The sequence below is a fragment of the Daphnia magna genome, linkage group LG6, assembly GCF_020631705.1.
Source record: "Daphnia magna isolate NIES linkage group LG6, ASM2063170v1.1, whole genome shotgun sequence".
NCBI classification, from domain to species: Eukaryota; Metazoa; Arthropoda; class Branchiopoda; order Diplostraca; family Daphniidae; genus Daphnia; species Daphnia magna.
Genome location: NC_059187.1, coordinates 9576373 through 9598766, shown reverse-complemented (window position 1 = coordinate 9598766; position 22394 = coordinate 9576373). Strand labels below are relative to the sequence as shown.

At 38.8% G+C, this 22394-nt stretch overlaps 1 protein-coding gene and 2 long non-coding RNA genes across 12 annotated transcripts in view; 1 reads left to right on the top strand and 2 right to left on the bottom strand.

The window, feature by feature from the left end:
• LOC116925033 (dystrophin, isoforms A/C/F/G/H) overlaps positions 1 to 7359 on the bottom strand; it is a 47205-nt gene extending 39846 nt beyond the window's left edge. For 3 of the 4 annotated variants that reach the window (XM_032931655.2, XM_032931657.2, XM_032931656.2), the window contains exons 1-15: positions 7171 to 7359; positions 6302 to 6376; positions 3023 to 3084; positions 2865 to 2957; positions 2698 to 2775; positions 2519 to 2611; positions 2371 to 2460; positions 2067 to 2265; positions 1842 to 1990; positions 1429 to 1769; positions 1119 to 1357; positions 814 to 1052; positions 530 to 754; positions 347 to 460; positions 66 to 282 (exon numbers count right to left, since the gene is read on the bottom strand). In XM_032931655.2, the coding sequence (XP_032787546.2) occupies positions 66 to 282; positions 347 to 460; positions 530 to 754; positions 814 to 1052; positions 1119 to 1357; positions 1429 to 1769; positions 1842 to 1990; positions 2067 to 2265; positions 2371 to 2460; positions 2519 to 2611; positions 2698 to 2775; positions 2865 to 2957; positions 3023 to 3084; positions 6302 to 6365 (2203 nt within the window). In that variant the 5' untranslated portion in view covers positions 6366 to 6376; positions 7171 to 7359. The remainder of the gene's footprint in view (positions 1 to 65; positions 283 to 346; positions 461 to 529; positions 755 to 813; positions 1053 to 1118; positions 1358 to 1428; positions 1770 to 1841; positions 1991 to 2066; positions 2266 to 2370; positions 2461 to 2518; positions 2612 to 2697; positions 2776 to 2864; positions 2958 to 3022; positions 3085 to 6301; positions 6377 to 7170) is intronic. The other variant, XM_032931658.2, reaches the window with a different exon arrangement.
• LOC123473636 lies at positions 3580 to 5404 on the top strand. Its single transcript, XR_006647539.1, has 3 exons — positions 3580 to 4518; positions 4591 to 4635; positions 5151 to 5404. It is a non-coding gene; the product is annotated as an uncharacterized LOC123473636 (long non-coding RNA).
• A 10725-nt stretch (positions 7360 to 18084) lies between the features above and the next one.
• Positions 18085 to 22286, bottom strand: LOC116925382. Of its 7 annotated transcripts, XR_006648510.1 has the most exons (10): positions 21990 to 22286; positions 21626 to 21876; positions 21084 to 21566; positions 20855 to 21012; positions 20610 to 20717; positions 20440 to 20508; positions 20138 to 20328; positions 19688 to 20060; positions 18555 to 18704; positions 18085 to 18422 (listed from the first exon to the last, which is right to left on the bottom strand). It is a non-coding gene; the product is annotated as an uncharacterized LOC116925382 (long non-coding RNA). The 7 variants fall into 7 exon arrangements; XR_004395426.2 differs by lacking the exons at positions 18085 to 18422; positions 18555 to 18704 and having other exon boundaries at positions 19188 to 20060; positions 20575 to 20717; positions 20850 to 21012; positions 21990 to 22259; XR_004395428.2 differs by lacking the exons at positions 18085 to 18422; positions 18555 to 18704 and having other exon boundaries at positions 19188 to 20060; positions 20138 to 20323; positions 20575 to 20717; positions 21990 to 22256.
• Positions 22287 to 22394: the final 108 nt, after the last annotated feature.

The window sequence follows — 22394 nt, the reverse complement described above, 5'->3', positions numbered from 1 at the left end:
GCACAATATCGTTAATAATAAGTAGGCAAGAAGTTTGATGAAATTATTACGAATGGCTGACTCACCATTTTGCAACTCATCGAGAAGGATGTGACCAGATTTAAGTGCTTGATCTAGTAAGGTTTTATTCTCGACATGTCGCTTCGTAAGGTCATCCGGGTTCGAATCCTCTTCGAGCAGAATTTCCATTTGTTCTAAATGCTGCTTTGCTGCGTGAATAGCTGCTTCGAATGATAAATGTCTGTCATTATCTAACTTGCGCTTCTTGATTGATGTGGTCTCCTAAGAATGCAAATGTTGTTTCACTGTTAGCTGCAGACAGTACAAGCATATGTTGCTAGCTTACCTCGTCGGATCTCACGGTGCTGTTTATCGCGTCATTACTTCCAAAAGCTGTTAAAGAAGTGGTAATGTCAGGTGGTAGGACAACCATGGTCAAATCCAAACCGCTCTTGGCCAGCTGAAACATGAAACAATATAACAGAAATTAGGCCAATTCAATCTATCAAAGGTTGTGTGAGAGCCTCACTCTTTGTCTCTGCGCTTCCATAATTTCGTTAAGCGCTTCCATTCTATCTTCAAAGTTTTCGACGTCAGACAACAGACGATCGACACACTTAAAATTTCCAACCGGTTGACTCTTTTTGCTGTTTTCCTTGACAGTAACGGCATGTATCAACGTAGGAAGCCTCAGAATGTTCTCTTGTAATTGGCTCAGGCGCTGAACATGAGGCTCCATATCACGTTCCAATAACTAAATACGATTCATAAATAAGTTTTAAAAGGCAACGAATATTTCTATGGCTAGATTACCTGAAGCTGGCGTGCAACATCAATCATTTGGCTTCGATCAGTACTAGGGTTTGTTTCAATGAGCCTCAGTGAATGCTCGTGCGAAGCCAGCCAGCATTTGAGACGTGTTAAATCTGCAGTCAACTGCTCCCAATGGATTGACAATTGCTGAAGAGCCGATGCCCTTTGCTCAGCCCACCTGCAGACATGACTCCACCTTTCCCCTAAGGCCGAAAGCTGATCTTCCATCTGAGCGCAATCTGTCAAAACATATTTGGTCAAAATTAACATTAGGCAAGTTGGTATGAAAATACAAAAGTCCTTACTATCACTGACAGACTCGTCAACTATAACGACCATGTTGGACAAGGCATTAACATGCTCTTGTTGCGCTTCCAAGTCCCGTTGAAGTGATTGATGATCTTGAAGCATTTGATCAGCTGCAGTCAAGGTTTCTGGCTGAGGCACAGCTGCCAACTGAGAAATGCGATCCTCTGTCGCGGTCAACCATTGTCGTAACCTTTCTAGTTGTTCTTGTTGAAGCTTTGTCAAGGTTTCGTGAATACTGTGGTAGGCCAAAACATGCAAAGTTCGATTATAACGTGCAAAAGGCATTAATACTTTCTCGAGTTTTACCGGGCCTGTCGATCCATTGACTTTGTCCTTAACTGATCCCATCGTGAATTCAACAACCGCATTTGAATGTGAATTTCGTCGGCTTCTTCGTTGCTTAGCTCACCTTCCTTCACTAACCGGGCTCCTTCATGTAAGACTGCTCCTACACTTCCTTGTTGCGACGTTAGCTCGAGTAAAAACTCCTCATGTTTGTGAAATTGCTCCTTGACGCTTTGCAAATCGCCTAAAATTGTAGTTGCCGAATCTAGGTGGTCTTCTGCAGCCAAGAGCCACACTAATACTTCTTCCATTAAAGTTTGATAGGCAGAAAAATCAACGGGTTCGTTGCTTTTCAAACTTGTCTGTTCAATCGAAAATGTTTTCAATGCGTTAAACCGAATAGGCAACGAATGCAAATAAAAATTGATTGATACCGCAGAAGCTCCGGAAGACCCTGTCGTTGTATCTGCCGAACTACTGCCATTGGATGGAACTAGTGGGACTTTAGCATGAGGTAAGGCTTGATAAAGGCACATTACATACATCATGATTGATTTCTTGTCGGGATTTGATGTGTTGACATCTAAAAAGATAAGGAAAAAGAAAAATCGGGGAATATTAGGCATTACAAAACCGGTTATCGAATTGGTGCACCTCACCTTCTGGATCTAACAAACGCGCTATTTCTAAGTGCTTGTTGGCCATGCGAAAAGCGTATTCAAGCCGTGCGTTTGCCGGTTTTCGGCTGACTATTTCATAATCAAAAAGATCTGGACGGAATCGATGAATCAAGGCAATAAAGGCTAACCCGTCTGACCACGAAGTTGTAAAATTGGTTATGGCGATCTCAGCGTAGTCCTGCATTAAAAAACCAATCAAACGGCATGCACAAAAACCCATTTTAGGAACGGTATTTTTTTTTTCAATCATCCATTCAATAAGTTTGGTATGCTGTTTTCTTACCTTCGCAGCTTCCTGACACCAGCTCAGCAAGGTCTTTTCCAAACTCGACTGCTGTAGCTCGGCCATGCTTCCTTTCAAGACGTCTTGTACCTGGATAACAAAAAGAATTTTGGATCCCAACAACATAGAGGCAATCTGTTACTTATACCTGCCAGTGTAGAATGATGCTCCAGACCAGCCCTAAAGTTAATTTTGGATTGCCGTCGACAATGTCGTTGGAGCTGATATTGACCAACTTTACCTAGTAAACCAGTGTGGCGTGAAACCAGATAGGTGAGTATGACTTGTATAGGGCTCGGATATGAATGCAAGTACGCATTTACTCACGCTGTGCTTATCTAACAATCGAAATGCGGAGCTGACATTGTTTAAATGGTGGACTCTCATATGCCCTTTTTCCGGTTTCTATAATGAAATGAATCAATCTTAGCAAAGCTATTGGATTTTCAAAATGTAAGCTAATGGGAAAATGATAAACGATAACAGTTACTCACGTAAGTGCGGCCAGTTAAGACGCTCAGTAAGGCCAATAGTCGTGTTCCATCACGGAGATCGTAAAACAAATCCGTCACCAATGAAAAATTTATCTGTCATGACGAAGGTTTAAATAGTTATTTAAAATTTTTTTAAACTGAAACTCAGATGTACATACTTTGATCAACTGTGAATTGATCCACTTCCCAAAAGTTTTCTTCTGGACGTCTTCGCGCTCGTCTGAAACGATTTCCAACAATAACAGTTTACATTGAGAGAGATATCTGAGGTACCACAACGTGACAAATGGAAGCTCTGTTGGGGAACATTTTGAATGGAAGTTCCGGCTTTAAACAAATAGAAGAGGGCAGAGGCAAAACGCATAGTAGTCAACCGGCCATATGATATTGCATCTGGTGAACAGTCTTTTCATTGTACGACAGACGAAACGTAAGAGTACACTCGAAGAGAATATTATGCGTTGACACGCTTCGCGCTGTGGCGTAGCGAACGCGAACGAAACACGGGACCCAAAAGTGTGTTCCATGATATTCCTAAGGTTACAATGCAGGAGGGGTAGGGAAAAGACAGCAGCTGTTACTGAAGTAATGCAATCTGAGGAGAATCACATTACAATCCCCTTCATATAGCTGACTCCAAATCAACAGAATTAGATATCCTACATCTTTATTTAGAAGAAATGTTGCTACCTTGCTGACCAATTACAAAGCAAAACAACCTTAACTGATCAGGAACACTGAAAAAAGAAACCTTAAAATTTCTATCGTGCAGCAACTTTCATTAGAACAAAATTCCCCTAGCTATTGATGAATTGAGCATCTGGCTGTACCTTACCTAGATCTCAACCTCACCTTTAACAACTGATTTAGATCAATGGAAAAAGTTAGGCAGTAGCTATTTTGCTTTTAGGGATGGCTTGGTCAGGTGAAATAAAGCAAGAACATGTATAGCCACCGCTCTTGTCAATCATAGGCACCTTAAGTTTATGCATGGTCACAATTCCTACCTAAAATTTTCAGGAAATGTTAAAAAATATCCTACAGTGATGAAAAAGAAAGAAAACCTTAAGTGCTTTTTGAGAAGATCAATGACATCGTAATTAAAGAATGAAGTCCATCCATGAGCAAAGGGGACACTAGTGGCACATTTGTTTTGGCGGGTAAAACGACTGCCTTCTTCCTACAGTTATGATCGACAACTCACCAATATAATTCACCATCGCCTCCATGTTAAACCAGATATTTCGGGTAGGCCGCGGTGAAATTACAAAGCTCGAAACGCCTAGTCGCTGATGACGAATCAGCCCGTCATGGTGAAAAATTCTTGTTGCTTATTGACGTCTTAAGCTTTATTTTACCCCACCTATCTTTGAAAGCCGTGCTCTCGAACTGAAACTGAGCCACAACTTGGACAGAATAAAAACCACCTGTCACGGTACACAAACTTCTTCCACTTTGCATAGAAAAAATTGAATCGTCAACATGCTTAAACTATCGTGATTCTTCAAGATTCGATACTTAAATCGATTTTAGCAGACGTACTTGGTTTCAAAAGCTTTCTCCGAAAAGTTTTTTCAAGGCTAACCTAACAAAACAAGATTCTTTTTATTAATTCATTTTCAACGTTATGCCATTAAGAGTATCACGATTAAATGTAAACAGACCATACGTCGAGACAATGGCCTCAAATAGGTTGAACAGAAGTCAACGTTTTTTTCTTTTTCAGGTCAAAAGTGACTGAAAAGCTCCCGGCTGCCGAACAATTTATATGGTTGGTAGACTAAGCTTATTTTGTTTGTTTTCGTCGGGCCATATATTTCAATGTTAGTTTCAACTTTTAAAAAAAAGGTATAGAAGACTAAACCAACAGAAAAGCGTGATGAACATAAAAGGACAAAAACTCCCTTTCCCTAAATCTGTTTTTGGCTGCTGCTTTTTTACGTCGTTTGTCGCGCCAGGGTAAACGCTAGCTTTTCGGTTGTTTGCACGCACGGGTGACCCACAATTGCCGGTCATTCCAGTTGCGGTTGGGGACATGACATGTTTCATTTTATGGAAAGACGAATCACTTAAAGCGACAACAGCAGAGGTTATTTGCGAGTTCTATTCGCTGCAAAACCGTGAATGGCAAATAATCAATCATTGCTAACATTTACCTAACACGCATCTTGATATCTTCTTGCACCAGAATCGGCCATGACGGGCGTTTCGAATTGATTTATTGGAATACTTTGGTCACGAACGCAACCTTCGAATATTTTTATACAAAACGTGTTCTTTCCACAGGGTGAAGAAATTCGCTTTGTTTCTGCAAGCTGCTGAACACCGGATCCAAACATGTGAAGCTAAGGCAAAAAAAAAAAAAAGTGGAGGCCAAAAGAGACACACCTGTTTATATAGAAGAGGACTGAACGGCCCCGCGGGCGTGAAATGATCTCCTCCGCAGCAACACACTGTGTGTAACCCTCCCGAACGTTCAGGGATGGATTCGGTCACTGCGTACGGAATTTCAATCGAAACTTTGGATTTATGACATTCAACTGACTCGGACGAAAATGACCATTTTCTTTTTGCTGGACTTCGGAACGTAACAGACCTTAAAATTCGATGCAGACTTCTTTGATTAGACTATGTACACACACAACACAACGCTCCGGTTTGATGGCACGGAAGAAACGGCGAAAACAGCTGCCAGTCTGAGCGAGGGCACAGTTTTCTTTGCGCCAAAAGGCAAAACAACAAAGTTGAGAAGAGTTTTTTTTTGGGTGAATAGTCGGGCCGCTAGCCAAATATGAAAGAGCTTGTTGGACTCGGGAGAACTTCGTTTATGCAAATTCTCCTCTTCTGCCCTTATTGACGTGAATCCTCTTTTTCTTTTGCTCACATCTCACCCAAAGCAGCTACAGACTATTTTTTGTTTCACTAAAACCATAAAGGGCAAAAAACCATTTTTCTTGTTTAACTGCAAGAGAAAGTTATGAATCTGCGCTTGAAGAACCGGGACGCGTGACCAATACTGATGCAAGATCAATCGGTACTGAGCTTTCGTCCGCAACAGTCTCTGCTGTTTTGGCTATCCGGAGGAGGGAGGTGCGGTCCCCAGCTAAGAGAGTCTGGAGTGGACCTTGGCCATTCAAACTATGTTCGGGGCATGCACATAGAAGAACCGCTCGAGGGAAAAGAATGTCCTTGTTTGGAACGTGCTCCATGCGTCTGTGTCAACAATCACGGTGTCTTCCGCTGCACTTTAATGAGCTGGCCAGTAGGGAGCTGTGTGGTCGAGCTACTACCTATCAACTACCTTTTCTTTTTTTGACCATAGTTGATTTCTATTTTCCTTTTGTGTCGGGACGCCAACCAGCAACAAAAACATTGGATCCAGTTCAGAGGCTTTCATTTTGGCACGATCGATAGCGACAAATTGAAATTAAACTTACATTGAATTTCGAAGAGGTGTTGGTCGTACAGTTGACATCCAGGCGGTTTGGGTCCCTTATCCATGACGATATCCGCTGCATGAGACATAGAATTAGTAGGCGCCTATTAAGGAATTTGAGAGGGAAGTCGGTCATTGTTATCAGTTTGAGGGACAAAGTTAATAACCCTGGCGTAATTTTTTTTTCCTTTTTCTTTTTTTCTTGTTTTGTTTTGTTTTGTTTTGTTTTTTTTTTGTTTTAGGAGGCGAGAAGGAGGGCCTGATTTGGCAATCAGCTGACCGGCGTGGGATTTTTCCAGCGGCAAATAACGTAAAACAAAGAATGGCTTCTAGCAGTTGAGGAAGTGGTTCGTTACTTGTCTACCTCACTGAGGAGGGGAGGACGGAATGTTGAAAAAGGTGAACTGGTGGTCAATAAACTAATAGCTACGCATACGACTCGGGAGTTATTCTCAAGGTCCGCATTTTTAGCGTTTGGCAGTAACAAATTTGGAAACCGTTGTTTACTTTCCAACTTTCAGATTAGATTAACATTTGACGTACGCTACGTGTGCAAATGATTGTTTATGCGAAAGCACGCGCGTTCTTCTTTCTGGGTTTTATATTACAAAAAAAAAAAAACTCCATCGAATTAATTGCTGTTTTTTATATGACTCCTCAGAATAAAAACCAGGGTCTTCCATTTTATCCATTTAAGGAAGATAAAAAGCTATTGGCCAAATCTTATGATGGTTGATAACAGCCTTACATAGACGGGAGGGGGGAACTAGACAAAAAATGCAAATATTTCCTAGTCTGGCTACACTAAGCATATCGGATGGGTATTCAATTGATTTGTTCGAGTCATTTAATACGGTCGCCAAAACAAACCTGTATCACACCCTTGAACAGCAATAAAAATATCCTCCAAAAAGTCCTTTTTCCTCTTAATCCGAATTCTTCATTTGCTTGTTGTGCACAGTGAAAAGAATGACAAAAGCCCCCCTCTTTTGCTTGAAAATTCGAACGATAGGCTTCACTAGATAACTACAATATCACGTCCGTCCGGTGCACTAGACACAAGACCACTCTGACCGAACTCTTGTTCGGTCTGTTATCGCGCGTGCGTCGTAAGTCGGTTGGCCTTTTTTTTTTTTTTTTCGTTGCTTACGTATTTCCCCTACTAGGTCGCAAACAGGAGTTCACAATTGGTGGCTTTATGAATCGGGCGGATTTTTCTTTTCTTTTGAGACGGGCAAACAAGTGGGGAAAGGCGGGGGGGTACTTGAGTTGGTAATTTCCCCACGCGGGCGTCTCGTGAACTGGACAGGCACTCACACGAAAGGAAGGAAAAGAAAATGCATCGAAAACGAGTAGCGTCCAGTTGTCGGGCGTTAGTGGTCTGAGTAAATAAAACCCGGCCCTTGCGGCTACACTCACCTCATGGATATGCCAATCAGGTGGGCCCCCACCTATCAGTTTTAATTACACGCATGTCTTTCGAACTTTGTCTTTCCTGATTATACGGCAAGAATGGAAGCTTTGCGAACTTTTTTGTGTTCATTTCTTTTATCGTTAGAGATGGGCACAGATATAAATAAAGTGATAAGAAGCAAATGTATAACTCACGGGATTTCGTCAGGAATCCAACGTGGATGATGGATCTCTGCGAGATTGTGTTGACCTGAAAATGTTTTGTTTAGTCCTTCCATACTAGTTTATATATAAATCGACGGAAAAAACGGAAGAGACTCTTTCGTGCCTTTCACCGATGTGAAAACGCAACAGTTTGTTTATTTATTTAGTTTTTTTTTGGCACTTCGATGGTTTACGTCGTCTGATTCGAATAACAAACAAATTTTCATTTTTACTGTTAAGGAGTAGAAGTTCACTATCCCGACACGAGAGGCCGAACGTTTAAAAAGTCAGAAACATTTAATAGTACCAAAGTTGAGGATAGGTGTCATTCGTGTTGTCTTACGAAAGAATTAATCTTTTTTTTTTATATTAAGGATGCTATTAATTCGTTGATATGATCTTTTAAAAAATACTTAAAAAATAGTTAAACTAAAAATATGTTGTTTACATTAGGCCAATAAATTTTTTTTATTTTTGCGCTGTGTTTTTTCTAAAATTAAGTACGTAGTGATGAAATTGGCCACTAGGTGTCGCGAAGTTCCCTATTTCAATGAAAAAATTCAAATATTTTGCGGATCAAAAAAGGGAAAACGACGGAACCTTTAGCATTTTCTTTTCATCCGCCTTTTAGTAACTCATAGTAATTTACCCTAGATGAAATTCCTTTTACTATTACGATTGCATACATTCCAACTTTATCAGAAGTCTTCATTCATATCCCAAGACCGGAACATCTCGTTGACTAAACGGGAAAACGAAATGACCGGATGCAGGGAGAAACTGTGAAAAAAACATGCCGGATGAAGATAGACATACATGTACATATACAGACAGCCACACACACACACACATAGACATTTCTATTTCCATCCTACAGCAACCGACGTGGCCGTATGCGTGAAACGCTGTCCATCCGTTCACAGTCTAATTGACTAATCGACGAAAAGTTTTGGCGCTGAAATTCAGGTCAGATTCATTCACGCGCACAGGGCGCATCCTCTCCACTAAAGTTTCAAACAGGCAATTGGCCGAAGCAGAGACGAGTTCCATTACACACGAGGAAGTCAAAAGTTTCTCATCCTGCCCGTATCCTTTCATCATGTCCAATCCTATATATAATCAACTTCGTAAACAATCCAAAAGGATCCAGCGGAATTTTCTGCCAGTTCTACACAAAGAGAATTTCCCTTCCGTCAGTTTCAAATTCCTGCCTTTCCCGCCCTATGTGTAATTTAAAACTTTTCCTCGCATTTGCATTCTGAAGCCAGTGTTTCTTTTCCTTTTGCGTAACAACAACAGTGATCCAAAGTTGCCTTGTTTTGTGCTGCTCAATCTCTAGACGGTTGTTGCGCGTATAGTTTGAAGGCAACCTATTCTCTCGGGCTATTGGATATCACATCGAGAGCGGCGCATTCTGATGTGCGGCTTTGGATTCGATCTGATTTCTTCCATGTCGTGAATCCTTGATGTGTCTGCTATCTCCGGCCAACGATCGTCATCAAAAGAGCGTTGGAAAAGCGTCAGAGTTTGTGAAACTTTGATGTCCCGAGATGCGTGAAACGATCAGATGAAAAAGCGACTTTGAAAGAGAGAAAGAAACGATTCCAAGAAAGAATTTTTATTCTTTTTTTTTTAACGAAACGAAGATGACAAGGCGCGGGGGCGTTTCGTTGATTCAAAAGTTTGGCTTCGAGATTGTCACCAACAAATCAACAGTATAGGACCTTTCCCCCTCCCGCTGTGATGCGGGAAATATACATATAAAAGAATAAGCGTTCCCAACTAGGCTATACATGCCGTTGATTAACTCGGTTTAATGATGAAGTGAGTCATTATTATTTCGTCGCGTTCTTAGTAGCACCCGGAATATATTATACGAGAACTATGTGTGTCTTCCTCTCTTTAACCAGAAAAACAGGACGGGCGCTGGCAACAAAAGAAAGTGCTTGCGCATTATATAGTCTCATTGCACACAAGAGGAATAGACGAAACGAATCATCGAGTCTATGTACATATCGATTCTGACGATTTCCGTCTATACAAATGAATGTGCTTCTTTTATTGTAGCAGTTTCTCGTTAGATTCAAGCATATATACCAACCCAATCAAGAGGTCTTTTTGCATACGCTGAATAGCTTACAACCCACTCGCAAAGTTTCGGAATTCCTCTTTCATGCATCGGAAAACTATAAAACATCAAACATTTTGCGTGGGAGACGACTCCTGCTCCCGTATTTCCTGATCCTCTGTACAACATTCACCGATGCAGAGTTTCTTTAGAAACTATAAAGTCTCTCCGAATACCTTTAAGTCTTTAAAGTTGCCATGATATCTGCAAAATGTTTTTCATTTCAACCGGCTATTTTCAGTCTAACATATATATTTTGTGGGATGTCTTTTTAATACGTTTGAAACTGAATTTACATAAATGAAAATCAAGAGCACAACATGTCACTGAATTCGACTGTATATAGGTATTATGGTCCTGATTGTTTGCTGGGTATAAGTAGAACCCAGCAACGAATACATATAATTATTTTTAAAAGAATATTTAAAGAAATAGTATAGAAGGAGCTCCACTGTTCGTGCGCCTGCCTCTAAGGGAAGTCGATTTCCGCTTTTTGATTTCTTTTAATGATACACATGCATATTCGAATATCTTTTTCGAACGTAATACGGCCCAAATGAAAAAATGCATAGAATAGCAGTCAGTCTGCGTGTGTGTATAACCCTATAATCTACATATTTTATAGGGGATGTGTGCAGAGAAAGGCCATTACTGTCACACTCTCTGATGATGAAGGAAATGGGGAAAAAAACAACAAACAGAGAGCGGCTTTTCTTTGTGGGGCGAGACCTGCGTGAATAACTGATTGGATTTCCTACAAACAGCACAGATAGTGTAGCCAATTATACGGACAGAAAAAGGTGATATGATGTCAGAATTTGGTTGATGGGTTTGCCCTTATTTCCTATTCTATAGCTTCTGTATAGTTCGCTTCTGTTTTGCAGTTTGATTGGTGTGGAATTGAGACGAGCCAACATGCGACTTCTTCCAACGTTTGATTTATTCAAATAGTTATATAACATTCGATCGCGGTGCACCTCAACGTGTATCGCCTTTTTCTTTAATAATTTAAACTTCCTTATATTTCTTTCAAAGAAAAGCATTGTGCTAGAATGACAAACGTCTTTTTGCTTCTGGCTATAACGAATACGCAAATAAAAGAGTATCAATTAACCTTGCGACCTCGCCCCAAACGGTGAATATCTCCAGCGTATGCTGTGTATAGTATAGGCAACAAACAACAGCAGAAAAGAAAACGATGATGTAAAAGGGTCACTTGTTTGCTGCGGGGTTACCATCACAAAGCCACAAGAAAAATGGTTTAAAATGTATACATGTATAATAATGCTGTCAGCACACACAGCAAGCCAAAAGCTTTCTCTCTGCTCAACGTGACACATGCGTCATATTGTTTATATAATAGAAAATGTTGCAAAAGGCTATATATGTTTATATACTATTGTAATAACAATAACGTATACTACCAACATATACGAGGTAGATAATGGTGGCCAGCAGAAAATAAAGGGGGGGGGGGAATGTTTTCGTAACACAATGGCGCGAATGGAGAGCACAAAAAACGCATAAATAGCAACGGCTATATCTTTATAGTGAAATCAAAATAATAATAATAATAATAGGAATTATTATCTCTTATATGGAAGACGGCTCATCGCTAGACGCGGTATCTTTTTCATATTGCGGGTAGCATTTTTCATCGTCCTCTGGCTCATCATTCTTGTTTGCATTGTTGTCGGCGTGTATACACACACACACGCACGACGAAGTATACACAACATCTGATTCAACGTCAAAAGTTTGGACATTCATTTCTTTTCCTCCGCTTTATTTCTATTTTTTTATATCATAAAAACTATGTGAAATGGTGCGCAGATTTGTTTTGTTTTGTTTTGTTTTTTTTATTCAGGCCGGGGTTAAAAGGAAACATTGGAATTTTCTAATTTTGAACGTGGCGGACAGGCTTATGGCAATACAATAGACGTAGGTGGCTTATATATTCCCCGTTATGTTTATTGTGTATCCGTGGCTGCTGTTTCCAAGGCTCACATCGTCGTCAATTTATTCCACTCGTTTTATTTTTTATTTGATTTTTTGACACGCAGAAACAACAAAAGCAATACGTGACGTGTCAAGAAACGGAAACGAGTTGTTTACTTTTTCTTTGGTGGTGAAGCGGTATGTTAAACCCTGAGGGTCGAAAACGATTGTGTTATAAATTTCCCTTGTCAAAAAAAACTCTTTCCTAGCCCTGACAAAAAAAAAATACATTTTGTTTTCCCGCGTTCAAAATGTCCGCGACGTGTTACCGTTACAATTCGTATCGCATTTGGCAAATCAAACATTTAAATTTCAGTCTATATTCTTTGCTCTTTTTAAAAAAATACAAATGAACATGAAACAAGCAACAACAAAAATAAAATTCCAATTAGAGGGAAATAAAAAGGTTAATCAATTCGGACTCGTATCAACTATATCAGCAGCGCCATTAAAGCGACATGCGAAAAGAAACCCCCAAAAAAATCAATAAAACGACTCGCTTAAATATTCATCGCCTGAATATCTACGTCTATTTCCAAATTAAATTTCTATACGTCGTCGTGATAGTGTCTTGAGGGCATGAGCGCAACGATGGCGTTATAGATTGGAATGTCCTTTATTTTTCACGCTTTTTGGCTATGGGAACATAATAATCTGGCGTCTGAATCTCGACCGATAAATCGCCAATGATTAAGACGTCGGATTGTTCTCCCCGTTTTTCACGCAACCACGCCCGTGAGGAGAAGAAAACAAAAACAAAAAAAATCAGTGAAATCGTCCCCGTTTGATTAGCGCGCGCTTGCACGAGCGTGATGCAAACAAATGCACAATTCAAAAGAGACAAAATGACAAATGAAAAACGGTCGTGTGGATGAATTATTTTTTTTTTTCTTTTGCACGAAAGGAAAGTCAAAAGAAAAGAAAAACAAAAAAGGACACGGAAAAAATCATGATGGCGTCGCGACAGTGTCCCTCCGTCCGTGCTGCGTATTTATTTATTCAAATTTTTTGGGGAAAAGAAAAACAAAACACTCGGGAAAATAAACGAGATAATTTATCGATCACGAATTCACGACAGCAGTCGACGGCCAGTGGAATGTTTTCATTCGACGATGATGGTTCCTGTGTTTTAAATGATCTGGCTGGGACGATAGTGTCGTTTGAAAATTGAAATAGAAACAGCACATATATATCTAATATAGCATTTGAATAGATCGGATCCGATGGATACACAGTCACCATTAAAAATACCGACCATTAAGTCTTTTATGGTCAGTTTAAAAACGTAGCCCACGTTTAAGATAACTGCGTGAAACGATTGGGAAATCAAGCGACGTGCGATCGGTGCCAAAAAGAAAGAATCCCAGCAGATGATCTATTCCGGATGGATAGACGCGCGCGGCTAAGACATGAGGCAGGGCGAGACACTTATGGAATATCACGATGACGGACAAGAGCCTAGGAACATTCGTCCTCAGTGACACGGACATTTTCTTTATCCATGTCTTTACGTGATATGCTAATGCAGCCGAGAAAGTTCCTCTATACGAAACATGGACGTATTTTGCCAACCGTTTTGAGCTCCGTCGGGGACAGAAAGACGTTAAAAGTTTTCTTTTTTCCCTGTTCAATTCTATAGAATGATGAACTAATTGAATTTTTATTATCTTTGATGAATGGTGATGATGTCACCGAAAACGTGAGGCGCGCAACCCAAACCCGCAATTTCGTGAATTCCGCTGCCATTTTCATAAATAACTAACCGATAGTCATAAATTTGTTGAACATTCAATAGTTAAATGAGGTCGCCGAAGAAAATTACATAGACTTCTCTCCGATAACAACCCGCATTTCACTTTTATCCCTTGAAAAATGGCATGTTCAACCGTATAGAGAATTCTAACCAGAAAATACATGTGAAGACATATGATGATCGCTTGTTCTTGCCATCGCAGCAATCCATTGTTAAAGCAAATCTTCGTTTTCTTCCTTTTGGCTCAAGGCAAAAGGCCGGAACGGTCAGACGAAATTGCAAAGAATGAAATCATTTATCAAGAAAAAAATGATTTAAGTGAGAAACGTTAGATTGTCTTTTCGGTCTATAAAGAAAAACAATGGGTCGCTATAAATTTATAGATTGTTTCCTTCGTCTAATCGTTATCTCTTCTGTGTTCCAGTTTTGAGCGATGGCTTACAATTAGTTTTTGATTGCCCGCTTTTCCTTCTGTTTTCAATGCCAAAAAGAAAATCTTTTTGTTTCCATCTTTTCTTTAAAAAAAAACCCTCAATCAAAAATGCATTATGTTTCAAAAAAATGTATTTGCATGGCATTTTTAATTCATAATTTTCCAGAAAACGTAGCCAAAACCCATACGGATTTGGATGAGATTGAAACACAGAGAGAAAGGAGTTTTTAAAGAGTCACGACGATACAGTTTTTTTTTTTTGTGTGAAGGGATGCATCTCCTTTTTTGCATATTTGGACAGGGGAAATCGATATTCGAGTATGTGTTCCATCATATATATATAATACTGCTGTAAATATATACAGTTTCTTTGATGTTTGTTATTCTCTCTGTATATATGATAACGTAGTCCATGAGTAAACTGACAAATGTCTTGAAATAAAATTATTCACAAGAAAAAAAGGACTGGCTTAGAAGAAGAAGACTAATCAATAGTCAGTTATATATTTTAAATAGCTTTTCCAGCAGACGGTCTATAAATTGTTTACTACCTCACCAACTGGGAAACAAAATTCAGGGCAGCATTGGAATACACAAACCTATTAAAAAGGGGTGGTGTTTATGTATTTAAATGATGGCGAGTCGGGGCATATCTATATACTCTATAGATGTTTCATCACCCAAAAATCAGACTATCTCTACGCCCTTTTCCTCATAAGTTACACGGAGGTTCACACGCAAACATAATTTTTTTCTTTTTTTCCCTTTGAAAAATATTTTTATTTTTCAAAGTTTCCCTTTTTAAAAAAAAAACGGGAATAGAATTTACATAGTGGCCTAGATTCCTTACAGGATGTTTACGTCATTGCCAAAAAAGCAATGATGTCTAAATATTTCGAAAAAAAAAAAAATCCACGGCTGGAAATTATTAACAGACAACATCCGCGATGTGTGGAATAATAAAAGATTTGAAGTCAAAATTTTTTTTTTTTTCGTTCCACAGATTTCCCATGAAAAAAAAAAAGGAGACGATGGCTGTTCCAAGTTTTGTTTTTTTACGATTCCTGCCCTGTCGTTTGAACTTTTTGGCCACTGGATGATGATTCCAAAACTATATGGCCATCACCCTATATTACATAGTGGCAGCACGTATCAATAAAAATAAGGAGACCGTGAATCATATATTCTAGAAGCAATTTGCATACGGATGTGGGTATAGGTTTGATATGCGTCTCTTGTGTGATCTGTTTTTTTTTTTTCCGTGCCACGCCCACACGATCCATCTATTCAAAAGTTCCATCTGGAATTATGGAGTCTACCTTGATGGTTTTATTTCGGTACGATATTTCCCCATAATATTATCTAATCCAATTTGCTGGCTGTGTAATTCGGTTTGGATATTTAAAACATATCCTTTCCTCTTACTTTTTTCTTTCAAGATGTTAATTGAGTTGCAGATGCGAACGTATGATTGAACGTTATCTGATAAGACATTGAGAAATGCGGGAGTGGTGCCCATTCCGGGGACCATGTTATCCCTCTCTCTCCGTTGATAAATCCTTTACGGTTTGTCGATCTGCTGCTCAACTCCATGACGTCAATTCATCCCTGATTTTTCATACATAGAAAAGGTCCATTCACTTTCTCAAAACTATACGTCGAATTGAATCAAAATTAACTCGATTCGAAAGCGATACAGAAAGAAATTTGTTTCCGTTTCAACATTGGCCATTGTGAAGGAACGCAAATAAGGATGTTGATCAGATGTTGGACGTGGTATAACTAATCAAACCGCTCGCTCGGGATCGTAACACACACAGCAGCATATTCACTCTTGTTATGATTACTCTAGCTGCCCCGTTCTCCTAATACTGAAATCGATAAAACGCACAACACGCACAGATACAGAGGCTCGTGTAAATGACCCGTGTCAATCCCGGCCGTGTAATCTCTTATAGACCTATATAGGCATGCCATGTGTGTGTGTGTGTGTAGACTATATGATGCACAGACAGACTATATCTATATAAAAACACAATCAAAACGGCCGAATTGCGTGAATAGCTGCAGGCTATGATGCCCCGGTATTGACATTCCCCATATCTATTCGAATTATATATACGTTGCCCTGTCAGTTGGTTCATTCAACCCGAATTTTTCTTGTTCACGTGCTCGTCGTCGTTTTATATATAGGCACAAAACAAAAAGGTGAAACAAAACAAGGAGAAAACGATATCTGGTTACTGAATAAGTGCCTGGCCACAGTTCACGCAATATACACTAAAACGTTCTTTCTTGGATTTCAAATGTTTAAAAAGTTTGTTTATTATATTTAGGCTACGTAATATATTATACAATTTGGGAAAAATCAAAGAAGAAACACAGCATTATTCGCGCAGATCGCCTTTCTTTTGGTTGATGCCCACCATCCAAACGAATACAAAACGATTGATTCATTCCGACACTGCAGGCACAAACACGAGCGGAAGCTTATTCAAAACGATGTGACTTAAATGAACGACAAAATGGCCATAGTCCATGCCTTATAAAGTCTGGCAGCTGTCCGTAACACAAAAGAAATGTTGGACAACTTGAATAGATAAAAGCTTTTTAGATTGCTGCTGTTCTTATACTGTGCATTTTACCTGTGCAAAAATTGTGATGGTATTTTTTTAAAAGCCTTTGATTTTTCTAAAAGAATTCCTCTGAAATGAAAATTTCAAGGCGATGATGTCACTCTTTGTTTCAGATAAACAAAAAACTAAAATTCCTTTTTTTGGATGCAGGTGGAGCTCGTCAACTTCCTGTGTTTGGCCCGCTGTCGTCGATCAATGGCAATGGCTCCATCACCTCACCGGGGAAAACAGTAGCACCACTAATAGACTTGTATTTTTTCCCCCTTTGGCTTCGCAAAAGGGAAAACTCGAAGAAGAAAAACAAGATGAAAATATATCTGCCACTATATGGGGTTATACACATTTGAATTTTCTTTGCTTGTTTTCCTTATATTTATGGGTTCAAACAAAAACAAAACTATATATACTGTATATGTTTGGGGCGACCGCCATATCAGAGTTTTAAAAATAAAAAAAAAAAAAAACCTGTTGTTCTTCTTTTGTTTTGTTTTTTTCGTGACTCTCTCCGTTTCATCCGACCTTGGCGTGTCCCGCAGTACACGATAAACACAACAGGGCAAGTTGTGTGCTATGACCAAACAAGGGGACATTCAGAATTTCATTATTCACGCACCATACGAAAAAAGAAGTTTTAAACAAGACAATTTTAAATTTAGCGCGTTATTTCATAGGCTTATATATATGTATACTGTACTTCTCTGAATACATTATTAGAGACCCCTATATACATTGATTATTGATTTTGAGCTCCATCAATTTATGCAAATTGGGTTGATGTGATTTTTACTGAATGCCATCAGCTGTTGTTGTTTTCTTATAAAGTAGTTGCTCATCATTTAAAATAGTCGATTACAGAGTAGAATCACGTCGTCATCAAAGCAGCGCAATTTTCGTTTTATACGCGCGCGAAAATTGAATCAATCATCGATCCGGGTGGATGCTGGTTTTAAAATAGAAGTCGGTCTATCAAACAGAAAACAAATTGCCAACCGAAAATGGAGTTGAACTTGAACAACTTTTAAGGAGAAGTCTATTCAGAAAAAGGACCGATGGCGACTGTTCGTAATTCATTTCTTCATATTCTCGTTTGAAATGGAAAGCAAAATAATTGATTTCCGTTGTCTATATTGCGTTATTTCCTGAGGCTCCGCTAAAGTCTGGTGGAAAAACAAAAAACAAAACATAATTTAACGTGCAAAATTGCACTTGGGCGCAAAGCTGGGCGTGGCCATTAAGATGAATCACCATCCATTTGTTTTATTACCATGCCTCGAGCTATTCAACCTATACATGGAGAGATCTCATTAAAAGTATAATACCTGGACAAAAGTTAATTTCACCAGTTAAATTGAAAGTCGCACACGAACAAAATAGGAAATATCCGCAATTTTCGTTGGCATCCATTCAGATGTCGAAACTGTATACACAGCATAACCGGATTAATATAGTTTTGTTTTCAAATCTTCATTCCACATTTTCTTGTTGCCAATTATTAACGAATGATGGCCAACTATTGCGCATAAATTGGTAGAGTATATCAGCAATGCACTTGCATATCTGCAAATGTAAAAATTTAGACGCGTGTAGTACATCACGCATAACACATGCCGTTTTTATGAAAGTTTTCAAACCGGATTGCATCACGCACCCCCTCCAAAAATTTTTGAAACTTTTTCTTCTAAAACAAACTCTTTGATACTTTCTTCCTATATCCCCACTGGATATAACGTGAAGGACGTTCATCGAGAATTACCGATGGTCGTTGTGGTGACGCCAAAAATAAATTACGTTTCATACATCAGCAGCTTCGACGACCGCAATTACTCCGATCGATGGCTTCTACATCATTGAAGAAAAAAAGAAACACATGACAATAGTTTTCTCTGCAGTAAAATCAACAAATACACAAAAAAAACCAACCAATCAATACTTAATTTTCGATGATTCATCAGCCCATTTCTTTATGTGTGTTAAGTACATGCTAGTTTTTCCTTGTTTTTCAATAACCCATTTTTTTAAATGGAACATTGCTCTTCGATGATGAGGAAATTCAAGCAACAGAACATTATGGGAGGTGTGCGTGTGATTAAATAGTTTAACATCTACTATAATCGTATTATTTTTCAAGTTTTTAACCTCTATAAAGATCAATGTTTTGTTTTTTACAGCCAAGCCGATGGCATGTTAGTTTAATGTTTTCTCTTCTTTTCCTATAATAGGACAGATCTGTCTCTTCGTGACGAGTTGATTTTTTATTATTATTCACGAATGATCCATACGGAGACGATTTTTGTCGTGAATTATTCATGCGTTCGATGCCAATACACGCAATGTTTTTATTTACATTGCCTCGGGGACACTGTCAACTTGTTTCATCTGTGACGTCTTTTCCCTTTAAATGTTTAACCGTATTTTTGATTTAATTCGGTTTCACATTTGGCCTTTTGTCACGTGGAAAAACATTGAACGAACAGGACGAAAAAGTTGTTACACTTGTTTTTTTCCCCTCGTTGAATCTCCCTTTGTTATTTACTTTATATAACCGAAGCCGCTTCAATTGTGTTATCATCAAAACAATCGAATCGTTTCTTTCTCTTCAATCGACTGCATTTGGCAAGAAAAAAACAACAGTTGAAATACTGTCGCTTACATTCGAACTACTTTGGTTCTGCGATCTGTCTTATAAATTACAATTTCGTGACTGCATTTTTTCTTTCTTTCGTTGAACGAATCAGGTTGTCCATTAATTCTGAACTGATTGGTCTATGGACAAAGCTCTCCATTCCCAACAATTTTTAGCTTCGAAGATGTATGGGACTCACGATAATAGGCAGACGATCAAATCAGCTAGACAAGTCACATTTGAAAAAAGTTGTTGGACCATCCCGCGTTCACTCACGACTGACCCCCGTCGATAACAGGAAAAATCATTTTTTGGACTCTGTGAAGTTCCATTTGTATTCGATTGACGTGGACCCATCTAGAATAAAAATTTGAATAAACAAATTTAGCGGCATATACAATCGTAACGTGAAATGAGAAAGTTTAAAACGAAAAAGCTCATTGACTATTTATACTAAATGACTGCCGGGCAAACGTTTTATTATTGATGAAAAAAAAAAAATACTTTCCTGCACAGACGAACAATAAAAATCTTGTGTGGTCCCTTTCACACCACAGCACAAAAACACAACCCTGAAATGCAAAGATCCTTGAATAAGCTGGCCAAATAAACATAAATTCGGATGATGAATAAAGCAAATAGAACTGACCAAACAATTGTCTTCATGTCGAATGCTGTTGTTGTCATCCACAAATTGTTTAAATGCGAAACTATTAGCTCTACTCACGGAATGAAATGTTACCAACGATTATTGCGAATGGACAAACGGCTGCGACAGACCGTCAGCTGCAGCAATGTCTTCCTACTTCCGATCAATAATCTGCAGTTTTTTTTCCTACTCTTAAACAAAATTGAGAAATAGATGAAAGAATGAAATGGGAAGATATTAAAATATCTACAATGAATTCATTGTCGACAGTTTTTGAGATTTAATTAAATGCGTCTCATTACCAATCAAGCACATTATTTAGTGCAAAGCTTTGAAATTTATCGATCACCAAAATGAAGGCTCTGCAGTTCCTGTAAAAAAGGCCACAATAATCACTTCATTCATCACTTGATAATCTTTAACAGATGGAAATGTACTCATCAACACTGAGTCGATTCAAACTTTTACTCACCGAATTATTTGAGGATCGGAAAAACGTCTTGTGAAACTGGTTGAATAAGAAACGCTTTTTCTTTGAGTTCATTAATATCGTGAAGGAATCGGCGTGAAAACATTCCGCCTAAATGAGGAAGCATTTAGGGAATGTCGTCAGTAATCCGTGGGAAATGAATTTCTCCCGAAGAAAAACACAAATTCCAGTTTAGAAATTTTACATAATCACAAAAAAAAAAACCATTTGAAATTTTCATACATTACTTCTTTTGCCGTTGTAAAATCCTTATTTTTTTAATTTCGCGTGACGACGTCCGCACGCGCTCACAGTCGCAAATGGAGTAATCCGTTGTGACGGGCCCGATGGACATTGCTCGAAGCTAGATAAAGCAGCAGCCGTGAATGAATAAAACAGCAAATATCTAAAGAACATAGTTTCAAAAGGTATTAAAAATAATCGTAACTTTGTTATTACATAGAGAGAGGTACCAACCAAAATAAAATGGAGCTTCATAACGCCATTTTTGGTGTGGCCTATTATTCGATTAGATGCAATTCACCAACGCAATCCTCTTTTTTACGATAGACTTTTACTGCAGCAAAAAATTCCGGTGAGATTCGTTTCCATTTCTCCTTCGCAGGATTCCGCATAGCCTTCTTGCATCAACTGGCAAAATGGCGAAGATGATCCGTCATTCCGTGTGTTGAGCTGCCCACCCATTGTTGTTCCAGCATCCATTTCATTCTTTTCTTTAGAATGACGTCCAACTTTTTGTCTTTTCCCGCACAAAAACAACAAAATGGCGATATCTTTTGTACTTGCAACGCCCACGTACGATCAGTCCAGGGTTCGTGTAGAATAATAAGACCAATACCATCGAAAATCCATTCATTGCTTGGTATTCGTCAATATTTGAAAACTTTTTCTTGTTTGCTTTTGAGAGTTTTCACAAAGTTGAATGTCGTCAAACTTTTCCTGTACAAATAGTGAAATTACTTAATAAAATGGGATATGCTCTGGGTAAACATATTCACCTGGACAACTCCAAAATCTGATGGAAAAGACAAAAACTTCCACTTTGAATAGTGAAAGATTTTCTTGCAAAGCCGTTCGTCGTGTGTGTCATCACGTCGGGAGTCTATTAGGGGATTCTGAAAACATCTGGTGTTCTCGGGGACAGTACATTCAAGAATGATTTCCTCATCATTAAGTTTTTCTTTGACGACGTCTATGCGGCGGATGTAGCGAAATAAAAGTGGCTACCAGGTTATAGACCTAGGTATTCCTAAGGTAATGAAAATGGTCATACAGCCACGTGGTGAATAAAACTGCGTTTTTAGGGTGGATTGACGGATGGCTTAAGGGGGTAAAAGAAGATGAAAAATCCATTTTGCTTACCCTGCCTCCTTCGTTTTCGACACGTGGATCGAGAAAACCAATGGCCTTGGAATTGGTCGTTGCTTAGGCAAATCAATCCCTTCAGAACTACAAAACGTTTTGAAAAACAAAACATATTTGCATATTTTGCGTGTTGAATATTTAAATTTGAGTTATCCCAGGAATAGTGCACGAAAGAATTTTATCAAATTAAGGTTGATGATCTTTCGAGAAGAAGACGACATGCATTGGCAATTGAATTGGGAGGGAAACTGACACACACGGATGTCACACATACTAAGAAAATGTAAATACACTAGGAAATTGAATTTCCTTTTTTTTTCCGTGTGAGCCACGAAAGTTATTATCAAAGTCTCATCCAATGAACAAACTCACACGGGTGACATACAGAACAAAAAAAAAAGA